Genomic DNA, 22117 nt, shown 5'->3' with positions numbered 1-22117 from the left:
AAGTTTGCTGGTTTTTTTGGTTTGGTTTGTTTTCTTGGGGTTTTTGCACCAGTTTAAGTAGTTTAAACAGAACTTAATTTAGGTAATGAAGCTGACGTGGATGCGTGACCTAGAGTGAGGCTGTTAACTGGACCATGGAGATTTTTAAGAAGGAAGAGACAGGCATGTTTACACGTTGGGAGAATAATAGACGTTTTGACACCTCGGCACTAAGGCTGATGAGGAAACAGGGTTGGAGGAAGGACAAGGGGAAAAGAAAATAATTCTAGAATGCTTTTCTACTGTCAAAAATGTTCCAGCCAGCCCTTACTTCCATGTATTTCATTTATGCAGCAGGCACGTGGGGGACCACATCTCTTGTTAAGGCAATGCTTCCTGGTTTAGCTGCTGCTCTGCTCTGCTCTTGACCTAGCTGGCACGTAGCTGGTGCCTTCTGTGGGGCCCTCTGCATGCTCTCCTGGCTTGTAGAAGGCAAAAGCTGTCCTCTGCATATTTTCTTTCCAGATGTCCTCTGACCCCTTTAGCTGATCAGTTACAGCTACCAGTTAGGTAGCACTGTTATTTTGTAAGTTACGGGCAGTTGGTAGTACCGCTGCTAGAGATCAGCGTATGTGAATTTCACAGTTACTTGGTCAGACTTGGAATGCAGTCTGACTTCTTTTGGTTTTGGTCCTCTCTATTCATGCTTCTGTTAATCTGGTTGGCATCATGATTTTTCAGTGAAATTGCATGAGTTTGATTCTTACTTTTATATTGCTGAATATTCTGAAAATTTGAAATAATTGTTTTGGTAATGCAGTCAACAAATACCTTATTTTCTTTGTAAAGTTCTTTAATAGCTAGGTGCTATCATTAAGTAGGCTTTTCCCTTGAGCTGCCGAACAGCTGGTGTACAGAATTTGAAGTTTGCACGTGTTACTACAGATCTTGTGCAGCCTGTAACATGGGAACTTACCTTACTATATCCCTTCTTAAATCAGGTCAGTTTTACTTGGCTGGTGATGATCATCGTAACCCTTTTGTATGAAGTGCAGGAGGTTCTAGTGCCTGTAAGCAACCCAAGAATTGAAACCATATGGTCGTATAGCTTGGAAAGGATCTGTGGAGATCAGTCGGTCCAGCCTCCTGCTCGGAGCAGGATCTAACATCGGTTAGATCACGTTGCTCAGGGACTTGGCCGGTCAGGTGTTGAAAACCTCCAAGGATGGGGTTTCAGTAATCTTACTGGGTGACCTGTCCCTGTGCTTTACCGCTTTTATCAAATATACTATTTTTTTTTCCTAACCTCCAGCTGAAATTTCCCTTTCTTTAGCTTGTGATGGGGACTCTTCACTGTGCATGATGAGCTTACTGTCCTGTGGCAACCTGTTGGCCTTTAGGGAGTCCTAGAAGTGGCAGAGGTAAAAAACGGCTTTTGGTCAGCAATGGCAAACGTTTTCACCTCCTGCTGTATTTTCCTACTGGATCCTAAATTATTTTTTTTTATTATATCACTGAAAATAAAGTGATTTAAGGACTTTAAAATGCCATATTCACTTGATTTTTCTATTCAAGCGTAAAAGGCTAAATGCAAACGTGGAAGTATATTATTTGCTGAGGGACAGCATGTTACTGTTGGGACCTCTTGTGATCAGAGCTCTTATCAAACAATGAACGGAGAACACAAGTGGGGTGATAGGAAGAGATAATGTTGCTTGTTTCCTGTTGATGTCATTCACTAGTCCAGCTTTTTCCTTGAAGCAGGCAACTTCATTGTTTGCCTAGAAATTACTCATTCCGTATCAATTTTTTTGGCCTGTTAGATCTGGTTTTGGTTATATATGTAGCTTTGGCTTTCTGTATGGGAGGTGCATTTCATGCTGCTTTTAAAGGGCTTCTCTTTTAAACTTCTCCAACCTTTAATTATGGCAAGACAGCTAATTAAAATTAGTAATTTCGGTCTGAGAATGAGTTGTTCTGATCAAACAGGTTTAAAAAAGAAAAGAAAAGCCACCTATGCCATTGCCGAAAAGGGTCAAGAATTATGATTTAGGACATGGGGAAGCAGGCTGAACAGCTGAGTACACTTGCCCCATCTAGCAAAGGCTGATGGGGAATAATACGACTGTTCCCGTGGTATGGAGATAAAGCCATGGAGGCACAAGATCTGTTTAAGCTAAGAAATATTTCCAATGCAAGGAAAGCAGGTCCTGAATAAGTAGTCTAAAAATTAGGAGGTTTATAGAAACACGTTCCTAATAGCTTAGAAACAACTGTCCCAACAGGAGCAGAGTGCAGTTTTCTGTTAAGATTTCCCCTATTCTGCTTTCAGCCTGTAAGGTGTAGTCAGTCTCTTGCTAGTAAAGTTTCAGTAAGCATCTTTGGGAACATCCTCCTCTATTTTGGGAAGAATTCCAGTTCCAAGTCCTGTAGTTACGAGGAAACTGTTGTCCGTAATTTGTGAAGTACCTACAGCCTGGGAAGCGGGAGCGTTATTCTACTCGGTTGTGTGGGTATCAGTTGTAGTCAATAGGTCCTTGAAAAGGCAGACGTTCTTTTGTCCTGTCTGCTTAATACAGCTAGCGTCAGTAAAGCGCCCATCAGCATTCTGCTTTATTCATGGGACTGTGGTTGATCCCAGTCCTTTGGTCCCAAATCTTGCAGTGTTAGTAATGTCTGTATCCACTACTTCAAAGGCTCTTGTTTTTTTCCTGCACCCAGAGTCAACTGCTCAGTGTTCATTCCCCTTGTTAAGGTTTCTGTACGCTTTTTGTTGCAGAAGTGTTTGCAGGGATTAGCGTATGAAAGGGCCGAACAGAAACTACCAAAGTCTGCATCATGAGATGGTGATGACCCTAAGATTCCTGTAATAGTTTACTACAAGAATTATTATTTTACTGGTTTGAAACTTGCGGTCGAACTTGCAGGCAAAACTTCGTTACTGATAAGAAATGCTGCAAAAGTTTGACAACAGAGTCAGTTAAAGCCTTTGAGAGAGGGTCCTTCATTTTCTTTCCCATAACTTTGATGCTTTGGACATGGCAGCAAGATTCAAGTATTTTTGCCCAAACTACTGATGGGAAATGCATACCACCTAAAACTGGAAATTCGCTTGGCCTTCATCTTCAGACCTGAAGGGTGAAAGTCTTTGTGCCTTTTCAACCTCAAATGTTTCACTTGATCTTGTAAAATTTCTGTTAAAATTCTCTGCTTTCTGTTCCTTTGTTGGTACTATTTGTGACAAACAACCCAGCAGTAACACCTTTTGCCACCAGGACAGGGGCCAGGTTAGATTTTGCTATTACTCCCTCTTGGTAAGTCACAGTTCTCTGGAACAGCCTGATTCACTAACTGAATTTTCTTCATTAGGTCTTCAAAAATGGTGCTTGCTGGCACAGTTTATGAGCTTATCAATGCCCGTGAAAGGTTTTTGGGGGATTTGGGTTTGTGGTGTGTGGGGTTTTTTTTGTGTTTTGTTTTGGTTGGCTGGTTTTGGTTTTTTGTTTTGTTAAATGTATGTGAAATTAACCAACTTTAGGTCTTAAATCTAGTTAAAGATGATTTGAATTTTTACTTCATGTTTTGGGAGTTTTGTCAGTGATACGCTTAATGCTGTTCTCTCCAAAAGTAAGAGGTATGTTGATTCATTGATACCAGAAGAAATCAGAAAAAGCTGGTGGAACCAAGCATGACCAAGCTCATTGTAGTCTAGTCGGGCAGTTCTGGTACACGAGCGTCTCTTCTCTTCCCAGGATTTGTACCTTTTGAGATCAACATAATCGTTCCCAAAGCAAAGGTCACGGGTATGAAGCAAAGGGTAAGACATCTGTAAGGGAGCAGCTCTCGAGACGAGCTACTCTTCTGCCAGACTCCTCGATTTGTGCAGGCGTGCACGTGCGCAGGGAGGGAAGCTCCCCGGTCACTGCAGCATCATCTAAGCCCTGGTGAAGCTTCCACATGAGTTGCTGAAGGCCTCCTGTGTTGAAAAATTTAGGATCATCTGTGAGTTGTTCAGGGGCATCTGTGACAGGGCAACATCGGCTGTGTCCATCCTAGGACTTGTTCTTAATGTTACGTGCCATAGTTGTGTGTAAGAAAATCCTGAGGCCTTTTTGCAGGAATTGTCTTCCAGCTGGAGGAATTTCCTTCCTGGGATCTTGTAATTAATACTGATGGAGTCAACGGCTCTGAATTTCGAGCTCTGACTTGTGTGGGTTTTTTCTGCATACCCCTTGAACCAGTTCATCTCGGTAGTGGTTTTGTCTGTTAGAAAGGGGAAAGATAAAACCTATCATGTGCTATTCTTCCCACATTTCTTGCTGTCAGGCTGAGTGTGCCCTGCCACTAATGATGGTACAGGAAAGGAGGGAACTGCCCCGTCCATGCACCCTGGACTTCCTTATGATACTAGTAATATTTTCCAGTAAAAATCGTCCTGAGTGCCCCGATTCTTGGGGGAGAGGCTTGTATGCAGGGATTCAACTCAACTTCGGTTTGTGTGACCCGCTCTCCGCCTCTGGAGCTCAAGTTCTGGAGTCAGTATTGGTGAAGGATTGATTCTTTTGCCTCCGTTGGGGGAGGCGGTGGTGGGAGTCTGGGATTTGAGAAACATGGCTGGGCAAAATAGCCTGGGCTTACCCCGTGGGGTTTACACGTCTCAGGAGTGGCATAGATGGGCATGGTCTATTTGAAAGAATCTCACTGGAGGTAAGTAGATGTTTCACTTAATCGAGTAAACATTTTGCTTAATTACTTAACTCTTGAATTAATTTTAATTAAATAGTCTTATCTATAATTTAAACAGCATCCATTTAATAATGCTTTAGAATTAATCTCAGTAGCCGGAAGTGTAAGTACTAAGTCATTGCAGATTCACAGTGTGTGTTGTGATGAAATAAGGTCTCTGCCCCCGTAGCTTGCCATCTCCAGGGACAGTTCAGTCAGTGCCTGACTGTGTTACTGTCTTTCAGGCACCTGAGCAAAACCTAAACATAGTACAAAGTAGCCTTACTGCTTATTGATGTAAGATCTATACTGGAAATATATAGTATTTTTTATATATTTTAGTATATAGAAATATTACGATAAAGTATAGTATCATAAATCTCACTTACAAGTTCCTAATTCTCATTTATCATTTAAAAATCAGAAGAATTAAATGTAATAATCTCTGAGCATGTAGTGGCTGAGCTACTTGTAGAAATGAGCTCAGACCCGTCTGCAACTCCTGCTTTTTTCCATGAGTTAAAGGATATTTTTTTGACGCCTTGAAGAGCTTGCACCTCCTGCCTGTTAGTATTTAAGATGAATTAGCCCTTTCACAGATAGAGAGATGCTGATTTGAGGAATACCGGTGAGAGACACTCTTTTCTGGAAATTTGTGTCCACTTGATGGCCATGTTATGAATAAGAGGTGAATTCTGGTTGAGTCTGGCTTTCATGGGCCACACCTGATCGGAAGAGAAGGAACCTTCTGTTCCCCATTACTGCTTCCTGCGTCCTCGTTAGGCTTGTAGCATTTTCCGGAAATTTTGGTCTGTACCATGACAGACCAGAAAAGATGGCCAAGCAGTTATGGTCTTGTGCTAGTTTGTAACAAGTATCATTTTTAGATGCTCTTAAATAGCTAGGTTAACTTAAAGCATTCTGGTGAAAGTAGGACCTGAGGTGGAGATGGGCAAAGAAACTCAGTTTGCTGTAAAATGTGGTATCGATACTCTTAATTGGTTGCAGTTTTGGGTGGCATAATCTAGTACTTCAGACGTTTTGAGCTATCTGTAAAAGGTTTGAATGAGGGAAATAGGAATGGTAGAAATCCATTGTAAACTGGTGGGTGAGGAGGGGCGGAGAGGGAAACCATCTCTGCTCAACCTTCACCTCCAGGAGGGCTGCCCTTGCCTTTGGCCACTTCAGCCTATAAGCCTTCCAGTAAAGGAGCTTGACAGTTCTTCTTAGGCTGAAGGATGGGGGTTATGGGTTTTTGGTTGTTTTTTTTTTTTTTTCCTGATTTCAAGAGAAATCCTCAGTGTATGTATTTGGTTTAATGAAATGTTTCTTATACTCAGCTACACGCACAAGCTCCTGTGACAAATACCAAGACGGAGCTACCAGTACCGGCTTGTGTGTACATTAGTGCTCCTGTGTCCGATCCGAACCTAGTCAAAACGCCTTGCTCTGTTCTCAGATGTTAAACGTTAAATGTTAAAGGTGTTGGATGCTTTTAGGATCATAGAATGTGGCTTTTTTACCATGGGCAGTATGTACCAGCCAATTAAAAAATGTAGGAAGTCAGAAGAAGAAAATGACCAGCTTTTATTTTAAAAGATTGAATTTGGATTTGAAACCATTTTGAGAGTTAAATTGTAACAAAAGATAAAATCCTACTGTGATTTTTGTCCAGCTGGATATGCAAATTAAAAAAAAATATCTCAGGCTGACATAATTTTTCTGCTGAATTGTTCTGTTTATTAGCAAACAGTAACACCAGTCTCGTGACTTTTCCCACCTTCCCTCCCCTGTGCCTGAAGCACAGTCTGGCGCTGAAATTCTCCCCCACAGATTTCCTAGCAGACTGCTAACTGAGCAGCGGTTTGTCTCCCAAAGCCTACCTAGCTGCTCGGAGCAGCTGCTGACGGCTGCCATCCTGATTGGTAGTTGGATCAATAATTTAAAGGTCAAAACCCCCTTTAAATGTCAAAAATTATCCAGCATTTTTGTGGACTATTTAATAAATTCACAGAAAAAAAGCAGTAATATTACCTAAAATAATGCATCCCTTGTGTTTCTCTGCGATCAGCTCAACTATGCAGATGCAGGAAGGTCTGTGTGTCGGCTCTGGAGTGCTGGCACGGGTCTTTGTGGCAGTCCTAAACGCAGGTAACACACCTAAGTGCTTCCAGACGGAAGCTGTTAGTACCCTGTTAGCAGCTGATAGAGCAGAGGGGAGATGGAGCAGCTCTTCCGTGACGCTGGGTGCAGGACTGGCTGGCTGGCTTGCCGTAGGTTTTTGCAGCTAGAGCAGTACAGTTGGCTTAAAGCGGCTTGGGGTACGTACACGTGGAAACACAGCCTCTTGCGTGGCTGCAGTCTAGACGTAAGTCATGGGAGGAGAAGCTTTCGGTGTACACAGGGATCGTGTTTGGACGTGGCTGCCCAAAACGGCGTGGCAGTTACCGAAGAACAAACAAGTGTTTTGTGAGGCTGTTAGTTTTCCGCCGCCGGCACAAGCTATGTGAATAATCGCTGTGCAAGCAGCATTTCAAGTTAATTCCACCGGGGAGACTCCAAAAATAGACTCCATGGTAGCAGCTTTGAAAGTTGCTGTTGCAGTTTTGACTCCAAAAATAAATGCTGCACTCGCAGCTCATGAAACTGCAGGAGCTGGGGATCATCCTCTGTCCTGTGCTGTAGAGAGGAGCTTGCACCATCTAGAGGAAAAGAAATTGCTGGTTGATGCATTAGAAAATGGATTGGGGGGGGGGGGGGGGGGGGGGGGGGGGGAATATTCACCAAATCTTGTTTCTGTGTTAGTTTCAAAACACAGCAGAGCAAATATTTGCAGATTCTAGAGTTGTTTCTGTGCTTTCCCCAAATTACATGAGGAAAAGAGGATTAGTAATGCAGAAAATAGGATAAAAAGGTGTGGGAAAAAGTCCTGAGGAAGTGAAAGTGTTACAGAGGCAGCTAGCCTTGTTTGGGCTTTCAAATATTTCAGTGGGTGTGTGTGTATATATATATATATATATATATGTATAATGGATAATATACAAATGTGTGTAAGTGTATCCTTTAATTATTTATAGTACAATGGGAACAAAGAGTTTTCCAGGAAATTCCAGCTTTATAAACTTCTCATGAGCCTTGTGTTCATTTAAAGTTGGGGGAAGAGCCTCCGTCAGAGGCAGTCGCATTTGGTGGCCGTAGAGGTAGGTGTGATCTGTTGATCGCTCTTACTCAAGCCCAAAGACTTATTTTTGCATGCCTCAAAGTTATTTAAAGAAATTACGTTTTCTTATGTAACTTGCTAGTTTTCTGTAGAACAAGGTAACGTCGTGGCTTAATCCAGAGGCTGCTTGGAGTGCCTCCCCGGGCTGTCCGTCCCTAGGAATGCTCCGGGGCAGCACCTGGCCAGGCGAGCCCTGCGGCTGCCGCGGAGCTGGTCCTCACCGACGCCGGCGTGGGGCTGGGTGAGCAAACCCCGGCGGGCTGCTGGCGCGGGTAGGGCGGGCGTCAGCGCTGGAGGGTGCCGTGGCCACGCTGCTCCGGCGCTGCCACCCCTGGCATCGCGGTGCCGGCTCCCATCCTTCAGGTGCGCCCGGTGTCAGATCTGTTTGTGCCGGTCTGACACCCAGCAGTTTTAAAAGCTGCAAGAAGCTTCAGTGGGAGGACGGAGTGATACATTGGGTATTTGTTTACGGTTTTTAATAGTAAATATTTTTCTTCCCTGTAGGTAATAACTTTCACTGTATCTCATGGGAAACTAAGCAGAGGCTCAGTTGCAAAGATACTTACGACTGAGATTTCTTTCCCTACAGAATACAGCTTAGCTTCCTGTGAGGTGTGGTATTTTAAAGGATGAGTGTGGCTGTCTCTTTTAGACTTGAATAGTGATATTTTTTTAAATTATTTTTTCCAACACTAGCTTTGTCAGTGGACCCCGGAGAGCAGACTCCAGTTTAATGCAAATTATTTGTAAATACAAAAAATGATCATTTTTAAAATATAAGTGTTCCTGTCTAGTGTCTGAACACGCAGATACCTGCATTCCTCTCTGACATTCATCCCTGGGTTATTTTCGTCCTTCTAGGGACTATTTGCATTCTAGGTTTAATTTCAGCGTTGAAGCTTCAGGATTCGTTTTGAGCAGGTTTGGGGTTTTTTGTTTTGTTTTTTCAGTTTTATTTTGAAACCTTACATGTGTGATGAAACTCATCTGTAGGCTGTGCTTCAGCGTAGTTGGGCTACAAGTTAATGTGTAAAACCCGGGTGACTAAACTGTTTAACTTCTTTTTATCTAACTTTTATTTTTAAATCTAACAACTCTAGATTTACTTTTTCTGGTTTTTATAGGTCACCGCTGCTGTTTCAGAATTTATATCAGCATCTTAGATTTCAGGCACGTTTTTCCATTGATAAAATGAGCGTCGTTGTTCTGGAGTGCGGGAGGAATGATCGCTTCTTGCTTCATACTCGGAGACCCTCATCGGGGAATCGGCTTTCGGAAAAGCAGCAGAACTGTCACTGCGAAGCTGAATTTCTGTTGAATGTGGAGCTTCTGTTACTTTGCGCAGTCCCTCTTGGCGCACGTAAACTCTTTGCTCCTGCCTTACTCATGAGTAGTTGGTCATTTGTAGAGGTCAGGAGAACAGGGAGAGTTCAGAGTAGCCTGTCCTCTTCCCAGTATGAAACATTAATCCTCGTTCGCTAGGGACTCGCTCACCTTAAACAGCTTAAAACTCTATTTTTTGCCTGCCGGAGTTAATCCAGCGCTGAGCCGGCTTAGTGCCGCCGTGCGCCGTTGACAATGGGTGCGGAAGCGGGGCTGGCCGGGCAGCGGCTGCTGGCCTCAGGGCACCGCGTCTCTTGGCCAGCAGGACCTTTGCTCATGTGGCCGGTCTGTCGGTGTCACCCAGCTGCTGAGCAGCGGTGGCTTTTGGTGGGGCGAGCAAGGGCTGTGCAAAGAGGCACTGATCACCGTGCGCTTTGCGCTCCTGCCTTTCTCCTGGTCGTAACGATGTGCTGCCAGGATCCACCGTTCTGAAACAACACCCGTCAGACTTCTGGTATAAGCAGGGAAGCAGGTGCCGCCACAGCCATGGTTCTGCTGCAGGTGCCAAAGGACGATGGCCAAGGTGTCGTAAACGCAGATTAAGTGCGCTGCAGCGTTGGTAGGTTTTAGTGGTCTGGAGAGCTGAGCCTCGGAGACGCTTCCAGGCAAGCCGGGCTGCTCTTTATTCTGGTGTGTTCTGCACTGGTGAAGAGCTGCAGAGCTTCATTCCCATCTCAGGACAGCTCTCCTATGGCTGGGAGCATCTGTCAGTTGGTCGGGTGATGGGGTACCGTGCACCGAGGGTCTTGGACCCGCTCGGAGATCCCCGTGCCTCAGGACCCTGGCGTCGCTGTGACGGTTGCTTGTCATCAGGGAAGTCCTGAGCTGCAAGAGCTGACGTTTAGGTCCCGGTCTGTCGCTGCGCCTCTGTACTGCGCAGGGGATCGTTTAAAGCTCAGTTCTTAAAGCTGGTTGGCAAAGTGGGGAGGACTCCCAAAAGGAACGTTGCGTCCCATTTTAAGCACAAAAAATGAAACGCGAGAGGTGCGTGGTGGCCTGTGTTTTTCAGCTAGTGCCGCTCGCTCTTCACCCCCCTGCCCCTTGTATTCGAGCATCTCCTGCCCGCACGCTGGGCCTGGTGCCTAGTGAAGTGCAGGTATGGCAAAGTTCTTGAGAAACAGCATGCATTCAAACAACCTTTTTCCCCCTAATATTTTGGGCATCTTTTTTGAAGGCCAACCTGCGGCATTGTCCCTGAATGTGATGTAAAGAGCACTGGAAAGATGAGGGGGTTTGGGGGGAGCATCCTCATTTGTATTGCCTTTAGCAGCACCGTTTTAAACTATTGGGCTTGACTGTGTTCCTCTGCCACCTGGAGAAACAGTGAAGTTGGAAGTAATATGTCTTTAGACTGTAAATTCTGTAATGGTTTCACAGAAATTAAAGGCGGGGGAGTGCTTTCGGGAAGCAGGGCACAGTCAGAAATGAAAATCCAGATTCAGTGACCTTTCTAGCTAAGAGCTGCTCATGGAATTAATCCAGCTCTGAGCTAAATTAATTTTTTTTCCTAGAGGATTTGTTTCCTTTTCATGCACAGCTGTTTGGCTTGTCTCTCCTGACCCAAGCGGAGTACGGAGCAGAGCTCCCCTTCTGTGCCGCAGTCGGGCCGTGCCAGCTGTCCGGGCACGGCTGCCTGGGGTCGGCTCCTGCTCCAGGTTTGGTTGTTGTCCTGTAATGCTGAAGCGCGTGAGCCAGGACACTCTTTGTTTGCCAGATCAGTTCGTTTCCATCCCTCGGGCCTCAGTTTCCCAGCTAAGCGCCAATAACGATAGCGCCTTGTGCTCTGTAAAGTGGTTGGAGAGATCTTCCGCTGATAGCGTTAGAGCTGGCAGTGATCCGTGGGCTGCTGTTCTTCGTTAAAAAGGAAGAAGTCCTCTAAACCGGTCTGTGTTGGGGGAAGTGATTCTCATCTCAGCCTTATACGGGGATTTGCTATTAGCCATCATGAGACTAAGACTATTTAAATTAAAGTCTGCTCATGTGGGCTGGATTTGGGTGCGCAGCTCAGCTAGGAAGGACTGTTTTGTTAGGACTGCTCCACCAAGGCTGTTCCACGTACCAGCCCAGCCTTTCCGATCAATTATCCATGTGTTGAAATTTCACTTGCGGTGAGTTAACTTCAGTGTATTAATACTGAAGTTAAAACTGATTTTTTTTCATTAGGTTTTTCAGGTGGGTACACTGAGAAATTGAAAAATAAACCAAACCCCATCGTGTCTTGCTTCTCACCTACTTTGAGAGCGTGTTTGCAGGCAGAGAGGGGACAGTGGGGAGTGCGTGCTGTGCGCTGGGCTCCCTGGAAGGCTGGGACAGCCCGTGCTTGTTGCTGCGCTTCCTCCGTTCACACGCAGTTGGCTTCGCATCTGAATCCTGCTGCTTGAAGGAGACTTCTCTGGAACTTGCAGCACAATCAGAAGATGCTTAAAATAACTGCAGTGTGAAAGCTTTGGACTAGGTGCCGCTTTTACACTCGGTTTTCCTTTAACTGTCAGTGCTGTGTCTCACTCGGTTTGTGCTCTGGGGTTTTGGATTGATGGTTTTTTCCTATTTTAAATTTTTTTTTTTTCCTTTTGGCCCCCAGTGTTTATCTGAACTGTCTGCCGCAGCCGCGTGACCTCCCGCCACTCTGAACTGGAGCGTTTCCGCGCTTTCACTGGACCTCGGTGTGGTTCTGCAGCAGCAGCGGGCTTGGGTTTTCTGTCATGTGCTGCTGGCGTTCTTACCCCCAGACTCCCAGGACTGTTAGTTGGCAGGGACCTCTGGAGGTGGTTATTTGGCCACCTCTGACGCGAAGCAGGACCACTGCTGGCATTAGATTGGGTCCATCGTAGCTTCATCCCGCTGAGCCCGAGACCTCTGACACCTCCTAACCTGAAGGTGAATATGAAAGGTGTGTGGTCTGGGGCTTCTGATCTTCAGTGTGGAGTGACACGAGTGTTCCTGAGGAACCTGTACCACCTGGGCAGCAAGGGTGGTGCCCAGCGCTCGGTGAGGTGTTGTACAAAGAGGGTTTCATCGCGGCTGAGCGAGCGGCGCTCCCCGTGTCTGGGGTGATGAGCAGAGCTGCCGAGTTCTGCGGGGCGCCACGTGCAGCTTTTATCTCCTGTTTGACCAGAGGTGGAACAGCTTTCACTCTGGGTTTGATAGCGGCGTATAGCTGTGCGTGTGTCCATCCGTAGCCAAGGGGCTCCATCCCTTCTCCTTTTACTAAGTTCTCATAGTGGAGGAATTGTGCGCACTAGGAAAAGGTAATTCCTGGCTGTTGGGTTGAAGGTAGATTCTCTGTTTCTGAAGATGAGGGAAAAATTGTGGTCATCAGCGCAGTAAACAGAAACACCAGCACTGACCGTGGCACGTAGAAGGTACCGCTCGGTGAGAAACCCGCTGACAAAGGCTCTGAGCACCTAAATCAGTTGCCTGGTCCCTCGTGCCCTACTTAGTGTGAATGGGTGCAGCTCAGCTGTCGTCTGCGCCTTTTTTTTTTTTGGTTTTTTTTTCCTCTCTCCTCTACAGTTACAAACCCCGCAATCATGTTTGCTGCTCCCACTTCAGAGTTTCTTGGGCTCTTGATTTTGGCAACAGACCTGTTATTTCAGGCGAGTGAGCTGTGTGTTGGGGGGTAGAGAATTTTTTCGTGCGTTTTTGAAGTCTTGATTGTGCTTGACTTCATGGCAGCCTCAGTGAGATTCTGTGCAGATCCTGGCAGCAAGTTATTTTCGCTTAATAACTTTTTCTCAATGCAGATGACCTCTTACATGACAGTTTAATATATATATATACACATACACACATGCTGCTTAGGTTAATATTCTCTTGAAAACTATGGGATGTTCAAGAAGATGCTCGTGGAAACTATATTCTTACTTTGAATTTGAAACGTGCAGATGCAGAGCTGCTGACAGCAAGTTATTTTTGCATAGTAACTTTTTCTGAGTGTCAATGATAACCTTTTACATGAAGCTGCCTTGTGCTACTTAGATTAATATTCCCTTGAAAACTAAGGGTTTTTTGAGAAGGCGCTTATGGAAAATGTCTCCTTACCTTGAATTTGAAATGTATTTTGTGTTTGCAGATTTTCAAATTTTATTCTTGAATTCACTTTTTATGCCCATCTTTAGGGATGCCTTTTGAGCAATTTTGCTTCATACCTTATAAAACGTGTTCATTTTTTTTGGCCTGGGCTATGCTGCTGGTAGAGTAGGGGGCGGTTACAGAGTCGGTGTATTTTGTTGCTTGCAAATCCAACCTCATTCTTCCATAAAATCATTGAAGTCTCACTTGAAGTGGGGGCAGGTAGCCCTGCAGGGGTTGTTTCAGCTCTGAATGTTACATGCAGCTTTTTTCACCTTGAGTTCATTCCTGACCAGTTCCGGATAATTATTCTGCTAATAATTGTGCTAAACTTGTTTGTCTCCTGCTTTTTGTATCTCGTTCCCTTTACTGTTGTACAGAGAGCAGTTGTATTTCCTCCTTCTGAACTAAACAAGCAGTGGTTTTATTTTTTTTTCTTTTTTTCTGGATTTGTATTTCTTTTTGGTTTGATTTGTCAAGAAGTTCCGTGTTATAATAGTGCGACCTTGGATTTTTACATTATTTATCTTAAGGCAGGAGCGGCTGTAACCTCTCCCGGGTTGCTGAGAGACATGGCCCGAGAGATTGTGTTAGAAAGCCTCAGCAATCTCCAAATTAGATTTTGTCACATCATTATAGAAAAATGGCTTCTCAGCAAAAGGTTCAGCTGAATCCAGAGGGATTCTTGGCCCGAGGTGCACTTGGGAAGTTATTTTTTTGTAAGGAAGGAATGTGTGTTAGTTTCGTTTAAATATTTTAATAGACATTTGCATTTCCCAGAACCATAAAGAAGCCCAGCCAACATGGTTGGTAACCTCTGAAATGGCTTTTGTTACAGGCAGAACGTCTTTTGCTCATCCTGGCTCCTGCAGAGGCGGGGTGCTGGGCACCTGCTGGCCTGGGATGCCCGAGGCTCCCACGCTGCCGGGTCTGCCCGCAGGGCGCCAGCAGCGTACAGCTCCTCTCCCAGCGAGGAAGGCTCCTGGAGCATCTTCAGAAGTTTAGAGATGATCAAGCCCAGTTCCCCTTCCGTGCCTGTGTTAGTAGATGCCGGGCTGCAGGCTGTATTTAAAACACGTGTGTGTTCTTGCAGGATGCCGTGGGTTGGTGTGACCGGGATGTTTTGTGTCGAGAGCCTCACGGGAGTGCTGTGGGTGCTCGCTGCCCTTGGCAGGGCTGGGCGACGCAGGGCTCTGCGCTGGGGCTGCAGCGAGGAGACGCGGCATCCCTGCGGGGTGCTGAGGGACCCCGGCCCCCTCGCTTCTGCACCGGAGCAGGGGCAGGGGAGAAGGCAGCCCCACTGTGGGGGGGCAGGAGGGCTGTAGGGGGTGGGCTCAGCCAGGGGTGGCCAGCTTGGTGTCCCAGCAAAGCCCATGCTGATGTCCTGTGGTGTTCTGGGTCGATTTGTGATGGGGTTTTCTTTTTTTTTCCCTTTCCCACCTTTCTTTTTCCTCCTTCTCTTTGCCCCACCTTTTCTTTTTCCTCCTTCTCTTTCCCCCACCTTTTCTTTTTTTTTCCTTTTTCATACAAGCTTTAAACACACCACCCCCACCCACCTCCGTGTGGAGCAACCCTGCCCTCCATAGTGCTTTTGAGGAGGGTCTGGGAAAGGAAGGGAGGTTTGGGGTGGTTGAAGGGGGACCCAGGTGCCTCGGGGTGGGTGCTGAGTGCTGAGCCCCTGGGGAGCGATGGAGACCTGCAGGTCTCACCCCGCTGCACGAGGCGGGGGGAGCCACACGAGCATCCTTGTGCGAACCCAAAAGGAGCTGCAGGAGTTCGTGGGCACCGGAGCGAGGCGAGGGGCTCTGTTTCCCCTTGCTATTCCCATCCGGCCTTTCTGCCTCCATCCCCTTTGGCTTCGGCCCCTCTTTGCGTCAGCACATATCTGAGGTGTAAAAAATAACAAGCAATTCTGCTGCTTGGGTTTGTAAGAGGCGCAGATGTTGGCTCGGCTGTGGCCCTGTGCAAACACACCAGTGTTTTTGCAGAAATCTGTGGGAGACTTGCTTGTGATTTTGGTGGGGGTTATTTTTGGTGGTGTTTTTTTTTTTTAAAAAAATCTGTTTCTCCTCCTTGTTCTAGAAGGTCAGTGCAGCATCAGTTTTCTTCTTCACCTCCGTTACCTGGCTGGTAGCAGTGACAGGACTTTGTGGACCCAAACAGTAGCACAGCATTTAGAAAACGCACTGGAAATTTCTGTGAAATGCTGCCTAGAAGTGACTATATCAGTTCATGAAAGAAGCTGATGTGGGATGTTTAAAACCATCTATCCTGTCAGTTTTGGCTCTAGTTAAAACTTGTAGAGTTTTTATAGCCAGAATGTGTTAAAAATGTGCATGGGACAAGGCTGGTGTAACCAAACAGTGTTGTTTCTTATTAGCATAATTAACGTAGCTGAGAAAAGCACTACTTGTCTGAGGCTTTATTCAATCTAAAAAGATCCTGCTTTTGTCTGCCTTGAAACCTTGCTTTTCTTGTGGCGGCTCATTATGTGATAGAATTGCTTAAAAATATTTATTCAAAGAAAGCCCTTATATTAGAAGTATGCAAGCAAAATATGTAATACAAAGCAAAACCGGTGCCATTTCTTCATTTCCGCTAACACAGATTTCTCCTAGCATTAGGAGTCTGCTCTGTTTAATTAAAAAAAAAAAAAAAAATTCTGGAATGAGTTTGTTATGAGGTGTTGATGAATTTTGCAGAGCGATTGCACAGTGATCCTGGCTATTGCATTACAAAGCATCAAAGAGAGAAATACTGTTTGTCAATACAGCAAAGCTCGTATTTTTTACCCACAGTAGAGTAGAAACGCGTGTTTTGTCCTTCCTTTACTTGTCCTTACAACTTCCACCTTGGAAAGACAGACCTAAAAGTGCCAGTAGCGGCGCAAGCTGGAACGAGTTCTCTCATTTTTATGCTGTTCTGCAAAGTGTCACCAGGGGAGGGGGTAAAATCAGCTGGTCCCGAAGCACTGGACCAACTGGTCATGCTGGACTTTTCTGGGGTTACATTTTGTTTTCTTTTGGTGGAAAGAAGCTCAATAAACTGGTCTTCATCTCTCTTTGTAGGTGAAGTCTGTGATAAATCTGCTGTTTGCTGCTTACACGGGGGACGTGTCTGCACTCCGGAGGTAAAAATCGGTGCGGGGTTGGGAATGGGGATGCTGCTTGTTTGGTACCCGCGGTTGCTGGTTCCATAGGGATGCGCACATGTGCTGTGTCCGTGTCGGGGACATCCGAGCTGCCGGGGGATGGAATAGTCACCCCAAACCCAACCAACTGACCAGTCCGTCCCCCCCCCCCAAACCTAACTACCAAAAATGTACCCTCACACTATCCCGCAGCCCCTTTGTTTTCCATCGCTTTGGATGGTCTAAAGATGTTTCCTCAACCAGCTTTTTTTTTATAGTGATAGCCAAAAAGCCCAGCTGTACTCTCACCTGCTTTATAATTCAATTCTGAAACTGCCACAAGAATTCAGGCTGGAAAATGCGCGTTCTTGTTGGAGGGGTTAGGAAATCTAGCTTTGCTTTTGAAATCTGGCATAGAGTCTGGCAACATTTAAAGTAATAATGGTAAGAGATCCTAAATAAGCGTATAAATTTGGCTAGAATATATGTGAATATCATTAGTAGGCGGAAAAATGTGTGTAGTTCAGCTCTGCTGTCGCCGGGCACGGTAGTGTGCTGAAAGAACTCTGCCAACAGCTTAACACCGTTGAGGATTTTCAGACGTGGTAGTCCTCCCTGGATGTCCTCAGCTGGCATAAAATCACTTTGCCTTACATGACTTAGCTTGTCCGTGTTAGATTATTAGATCAGATACTTTAACTGTTACATTTCCTGCAGACATTTTATTCTTCCTTATGACAACTGGAAAGCAGAAAGACAATTAAGCCCCTACCTTGTTTTTTAAAGCCAAAGCCGTAAGGGCCCCTTTTGTTGCAACCGAGGGTACAAGACCCTCTTGCAGCAGACGTTTCAGCATAGGGGTGATGTTCCCTGCTAGTTTGGTAACTTGTTGTAATTACGTACGACTTTCCTCTGCAATATTTTCATATTTATTTATATTTATTCAGATTTGCTCTGTCAGGAATGGATATGGAACAAAGAGACTATGACTCACGAACAGCCCTGCATGTGGCAGCTGCAGAAGGTAATGCCTCCTCACGGGTGATCCGCTGGCTGTCAGTGGGGGCCGGCTTTCCTTAGAGTGCCTTCGCTCACCGTAGGTGGCATCACCTGCTTTTTGAAACTTGGTCTGTGTATACATGGAGGTACATACACGTAGATACACTCACAAGGCTCCTTGTCTTACAGGCCATGTGGATGTTGTTAAATTTCTGCTGGAAGCGTGCAAAGTGAATCCGTTCCCCAAAGACAGGTGAGTGGCTTCATTGCCGGTTTGGAGGACAGGTGCCCCAGGAGCATCTCCGTGCCCCCGTGAGGAGCGGTGCCGGGCAAACGAGCCGGGAACCTACTGAGCCGGTGCAGGGGAGCAGCAGGGACGGGACCCTACTGCTGCTCTCTAGGTTCTGCAGAGCCAGCAGGAACAAAAAAAGGCGAACTGTTAAAAGCAGAGGTTGTGCTCACAGTTCGGCTTCCAAAGTATTTTCACGGTTCCAGAACTGGCTGAACGGTTAGCGCCGCGTGGGAAGAGCCGGGTTGTCGGTGCATTGGGCTCCGTACGTGGGTGCTGATGTTGGCCATGCTCTGCTCCTTCTTGTAGGTGGAATAACACTCCTATGGACGAAGCTTTACATTTTGGACACCACGATGTATTCAAAATTCTCCAAGAATATCAGGTCCAATACACGCCCTCAGAGGATTGCAACAACGGGAAGGAGAACCGAACGGTCCATAAAAACCTAGATGGCTTACTATAATCATCTTCAGCTAGATCCTAAGAATCCAATCACCTATTTAATTGTGGTATACATAAGTAATGAAGAGCGTGTGTGTTTCTATCTGATAGTGGTATATATTTTACAGAAGTCTCTGTTACTTCAGTGTTATGTTACAGGAGTTTCTATACGCACAGGACAAATCCAATTTCTCTCGAAACAAAACCAACTAAGAATCTCCCTCCATAATGTGAGCAATATTACCTCATGCTGCATATAATTGATGTATAAAAATATTTAGCTGTTGTTGGCTTTACTGTGCACTACTTAATTTATTTTTGTGTTCTGTGTGAACTCTAGTCCGTGGTCAGGAATTTTTCTGCTGAATTTTTGTTTCTGTAGCCCTCTGTTTCCAGTATGGCCAAGGTGAGCCAGAGTACTGTCGGGTATGAGCGTCAGTGAGGTTTTTTTTTTTTTTCAAAAGCTGAGGATGCTGATGTAGATTTAGGCTGGGTGTGTTAAGGATCTGCACTTACCTTGGGGAAAAAAATAAACAAAAGAGATTTCCACACAACCTTGTTTACATAATATAAATATCAAGAGTATATAGGTGACAGTTGTCAGTGGTCTAGGCTTGTTCTTAGAGATAGTCTTGTCAGGGAATCTGTTTTAAGGTTTATTTGACCAAAATGGCACAGGGGAATGTGACTTGTAACATCAGACAGTGTCTAGTGGGGTTTTTTGTTTTTGTTCTGGGAGAGTTTCTTATAGTTCCCTCTGCCTCCCTCCTCTCTCTGCACACCCAGCTGCTAAAGTGCTTCCCCTGCAGCCGGGGAAGGCGGGTGCGTCCGCTCCGTTCGCCCTGCGGCAAGGCCGGCGAGCTGCGGAGCCCTCCTGGGCTGCGAACCGGCGAGGGCAGCGGAAGTACGGGAAGCGCGAAGTACCAAACCAAATATTACTTGTAAATGTGACTGACTTTAGGCTTGTCATCAGGAACGCGGGTGGAGTGAAACAGCTTTAAGGAGCATAGAGCCAATCAAAGCATGAGCAGAGCGGGAGGGCAGCCCGATTTTTTGGGGTCTGTTCTCTTCTCGCGCTGCAGGCTGTTGCATCGGTGGGATGCTGCTGGTGTAGAGCAGGAGTTCAGCGTCAGGAGCACAAGCAGGTGATGCCTTTTTGCGGTGAATGGTGGCATTTGTTGTCGCACCGCTGATGGCGGCTCGGCACGTGCCCGGGCGTGGGAAAGGCAGATGCTGCTTGTCCACGGAAGCAGCACGTGCCAGAGTTCCCTGCCCCACGTGCAGCGGCTTCTGTTGATAGTGGGGCACGGAGCCTCAGGAGTGAGTGGTCGCTTAAGAGTTCGATATTCACAAAGCACCACCGTTGTTGGACGTAGGCAAGGATTTTAGCACAAGAATGTTAGGTGAGAATCGTTCAGCACGTGGAAAAGGAGACTGTGCTTGAGGACTGCGTGTACGGCTGGTTTTATCCTAGCGCATAGCGTACAAGTCATTAGATCTCAAAAGTCTAAATTTTCTGTGTTTAGGCAGCAAAATCCTCCTGAAACGATGTCCAAACTCTTTCTAGAATGGCCCGAGCACTTTATAGAGATGGTCTGAACCACGTTACCCTCCTTTTGCAGATGAGCACACTAAGGGCCAGGGAGAAGCACCTTCTCCAGCGTGGCCCAGCAGGTCGGTGTAGTTGAGAACGAACCCTCCGGGGTCCCTGGACAGTCTCTCGTCGATAGCCATACTGCCTCCCTGCAGGGAGGACAGGCCACGGGAAAAGTGCTTGGTACCCGTCACAAGCGGTGACTGTCTTCATGGTGGTGAAATCTTGGGGGAGTCTCAAAGTGCGAAGCCCTGGAACAGCATCGCGAAGCTGGCTGGCATGGTTATCAAACACTTTTTCTCAAGAATCTTACTGTTCTTAAGCTGTTGGGGTTTTTTTTTTTTTTTTTTCCTTGTATTTTTTCTTTTTTTTGTCCAAAGATCAGCTATTTTTCTGAAGGCTTTTAACCCCTTCTTTTCACATCCTGTGTCACAGCCACCTTTAGTTCTAAGGGAGAACTAAACGAGGTGGCCTCTGGCTCCGTGCTGAGCCACAGCGGTCACTGCGCAGCACAAGGGCTCTTCTCCGAGCTGGATCCCAACATGTTTTCTCTGGCAACAGATCTGTCAACTTCAGCGCAGGGGAATATTTTCAGATGGATTCTGATTTAATGTTCTGTATCTCAGTGCTAATCTGACTTCCTCCGTATTTTTTTTTCCTATTAAAACATATCCTTTAGCTGCTCTGAAAAATACCTGGTTTAGCTTTATTTAACTGAAACTTGCATTGCTCAAACTGGCATTTTTAAAAGATAGGTATATTATATAATACACATATATTTAACAGAAAAACCAAACCAACCAAACCAAAAGAAGGGTTTTAACTGAGTTAACACTAAAGATCACGGCTGTCCCTCAGCCTAACGCTTTCCTGAATCATACCGAGTGCTTTTAGCCGGTCTTCGCTTCAGTGCATTTTTGCTGGTTCGTTTTAGTACTTCCTCATTGTGAGAAGATGGATTATTTTGTAATGTTCGATTCAGCGATGCAGCTATTTAGACATGGCGTTATTTATAAATATAAATATATGCAGTACATTGGTTTGGCTGTTGATCATTCACGACACTGACATGTAGATTTTACCGTAAATAGCTTTTGGTTATCTTCTCAAACGCTGACTTCCTTACGCTCCAAAGAGGATTCTCCGCTCCTTTGGGTTTTTGTCATACATGTTTCTTCTGTATCACAACCTAAAATCGTTAAGCTAACTTAATGCTTTGTACTCAGAAATATTGTGATAGTCTTAGCATTAATTAGCCTATCTTCGTGAACAAAATGTATTGTACCGGGTTTTGGGCTTTTTTTGCTTCAGAGCTGGACTATGGGTGACTCCACTTCCTGGCAGTGTACTTCTGGTCACGGTAACGGACTGGGCTGATCTTGACTCTTAGATTCTGTGTCGTGGGGAATAGACAGTGATGAATGTATTTCTAGCAGTTCCCCATGAATGAATCTAAACTTGAGCTGTACTGGTTCTGAAAATGAAAGTTATTTATTTTGAGAAATAAAATCCAGATAGTGTTGCTTTTTACAGCATAATAAATGGAAATACCCAGGTGGTGGTGGGTTTTATTGCTTATCTATGCGACTGCCTCTGGTCACATCCACGGTGCGAGGCTTACGGGAACTCAGGATGACTTTATCAGATGGAGCTTTGCTTTTTTCTGTTTTGTGCTGGTTGTTTTGTTTGCTTTTTCTTGATGTTTTTTTGTTCTGTGGTTTGTTGGTTTTTTTTACCTATGCTTCTAGAGCGGTGTCCTTTCACTGGTTGCTTTCTGTTAATTCTGGGATTCCTAAGTGGATTGGCTAAGTGCCCTCAACAGCTCTAGCTTTCTCTTGCCTACTCTTTACTCCTGCTGTCCTCCATCTCACCAACTGTTTCTTTCCTGTATTATTATTCTGGCTGTGTAGTTAATGTAAAAGCCTGACAAGTGTGAGACAAGGAATCACATCACTGGGTAGCCCCAATGGGAAATGACGCAGCCGTGGACCAGCTTGATAGCTCGTAACGTTCACCTGTAGGTTGGTTATCCTGCTGATCAATGCAGATTAGAAGTTCAAGTTGAGTTTACTGAAGTTTGGTTGGGGAAGAAAAAAAACCCCAGTGATACGATACCAGAAATAATTAAAAAACAAATGAGAATAGCTACCTCCTAAGAACCCCGTACTGCAGGCTGACCTGCAGCACTGTATTGACTGAAATGCATCTCCACTGCCTTAGGCTTTAGGGCTGTAACCGTTCAGTTGCACAAACAAGTTTAAAATGAGATACACAGTGAATTAC

The 22117-nt window shown here is 45.5% G+C and overlaps 1 protein-coding gene across 1 annotated transcript in view; it reads left to right on the top strand.

Moving 5' to 3' along the window:
• GLS (glutaminase) overlaps positions 1–21390 on the top strand; it is a 66341-nt gene extending 44951 nt beyond the window's left edge. Inside the window, exons 15-18 of the mRNA XM_055718507.1 lie at positions 16447–16508; positions 17456–17532; positions 17697–17760; positions 18106–21390. Coding sequence (XP_055574482.1) covers positions 16447–16508; positions 17456–17532; positions 17697–17760; positions 18106–18262 — 360 coding nt within the window. The 3' untranslated portion in view covers positions 18263–21390. The remainder of the gene's footprint in view (positions 1–16446; positions 16509–17455; positions 17533–17696; positions 17761–18105) is intronic.
• Positions 21391–22117: the final 727 nt, after the last annotated feature.

The sequence above is a fragment of the Falco cherrug genome, chromosome 8 (genome assembly GCF_023634085.1).
Source record: "Falco cherrug isolate bFalChe1 chromosome 8, bFalChe1.pri, whole genome shotgun sequence".
NCBI classification, from domain to species: Eukaryota; Metazoa; Chordata; class Aves; order Falconiformes; family Falconidae; genus Falco; species Falco cherrug.
Note: the sequence above shows the minus strand (reverse complement) of the source record. Positions and strands in the feature narration are given on the sequence as shown.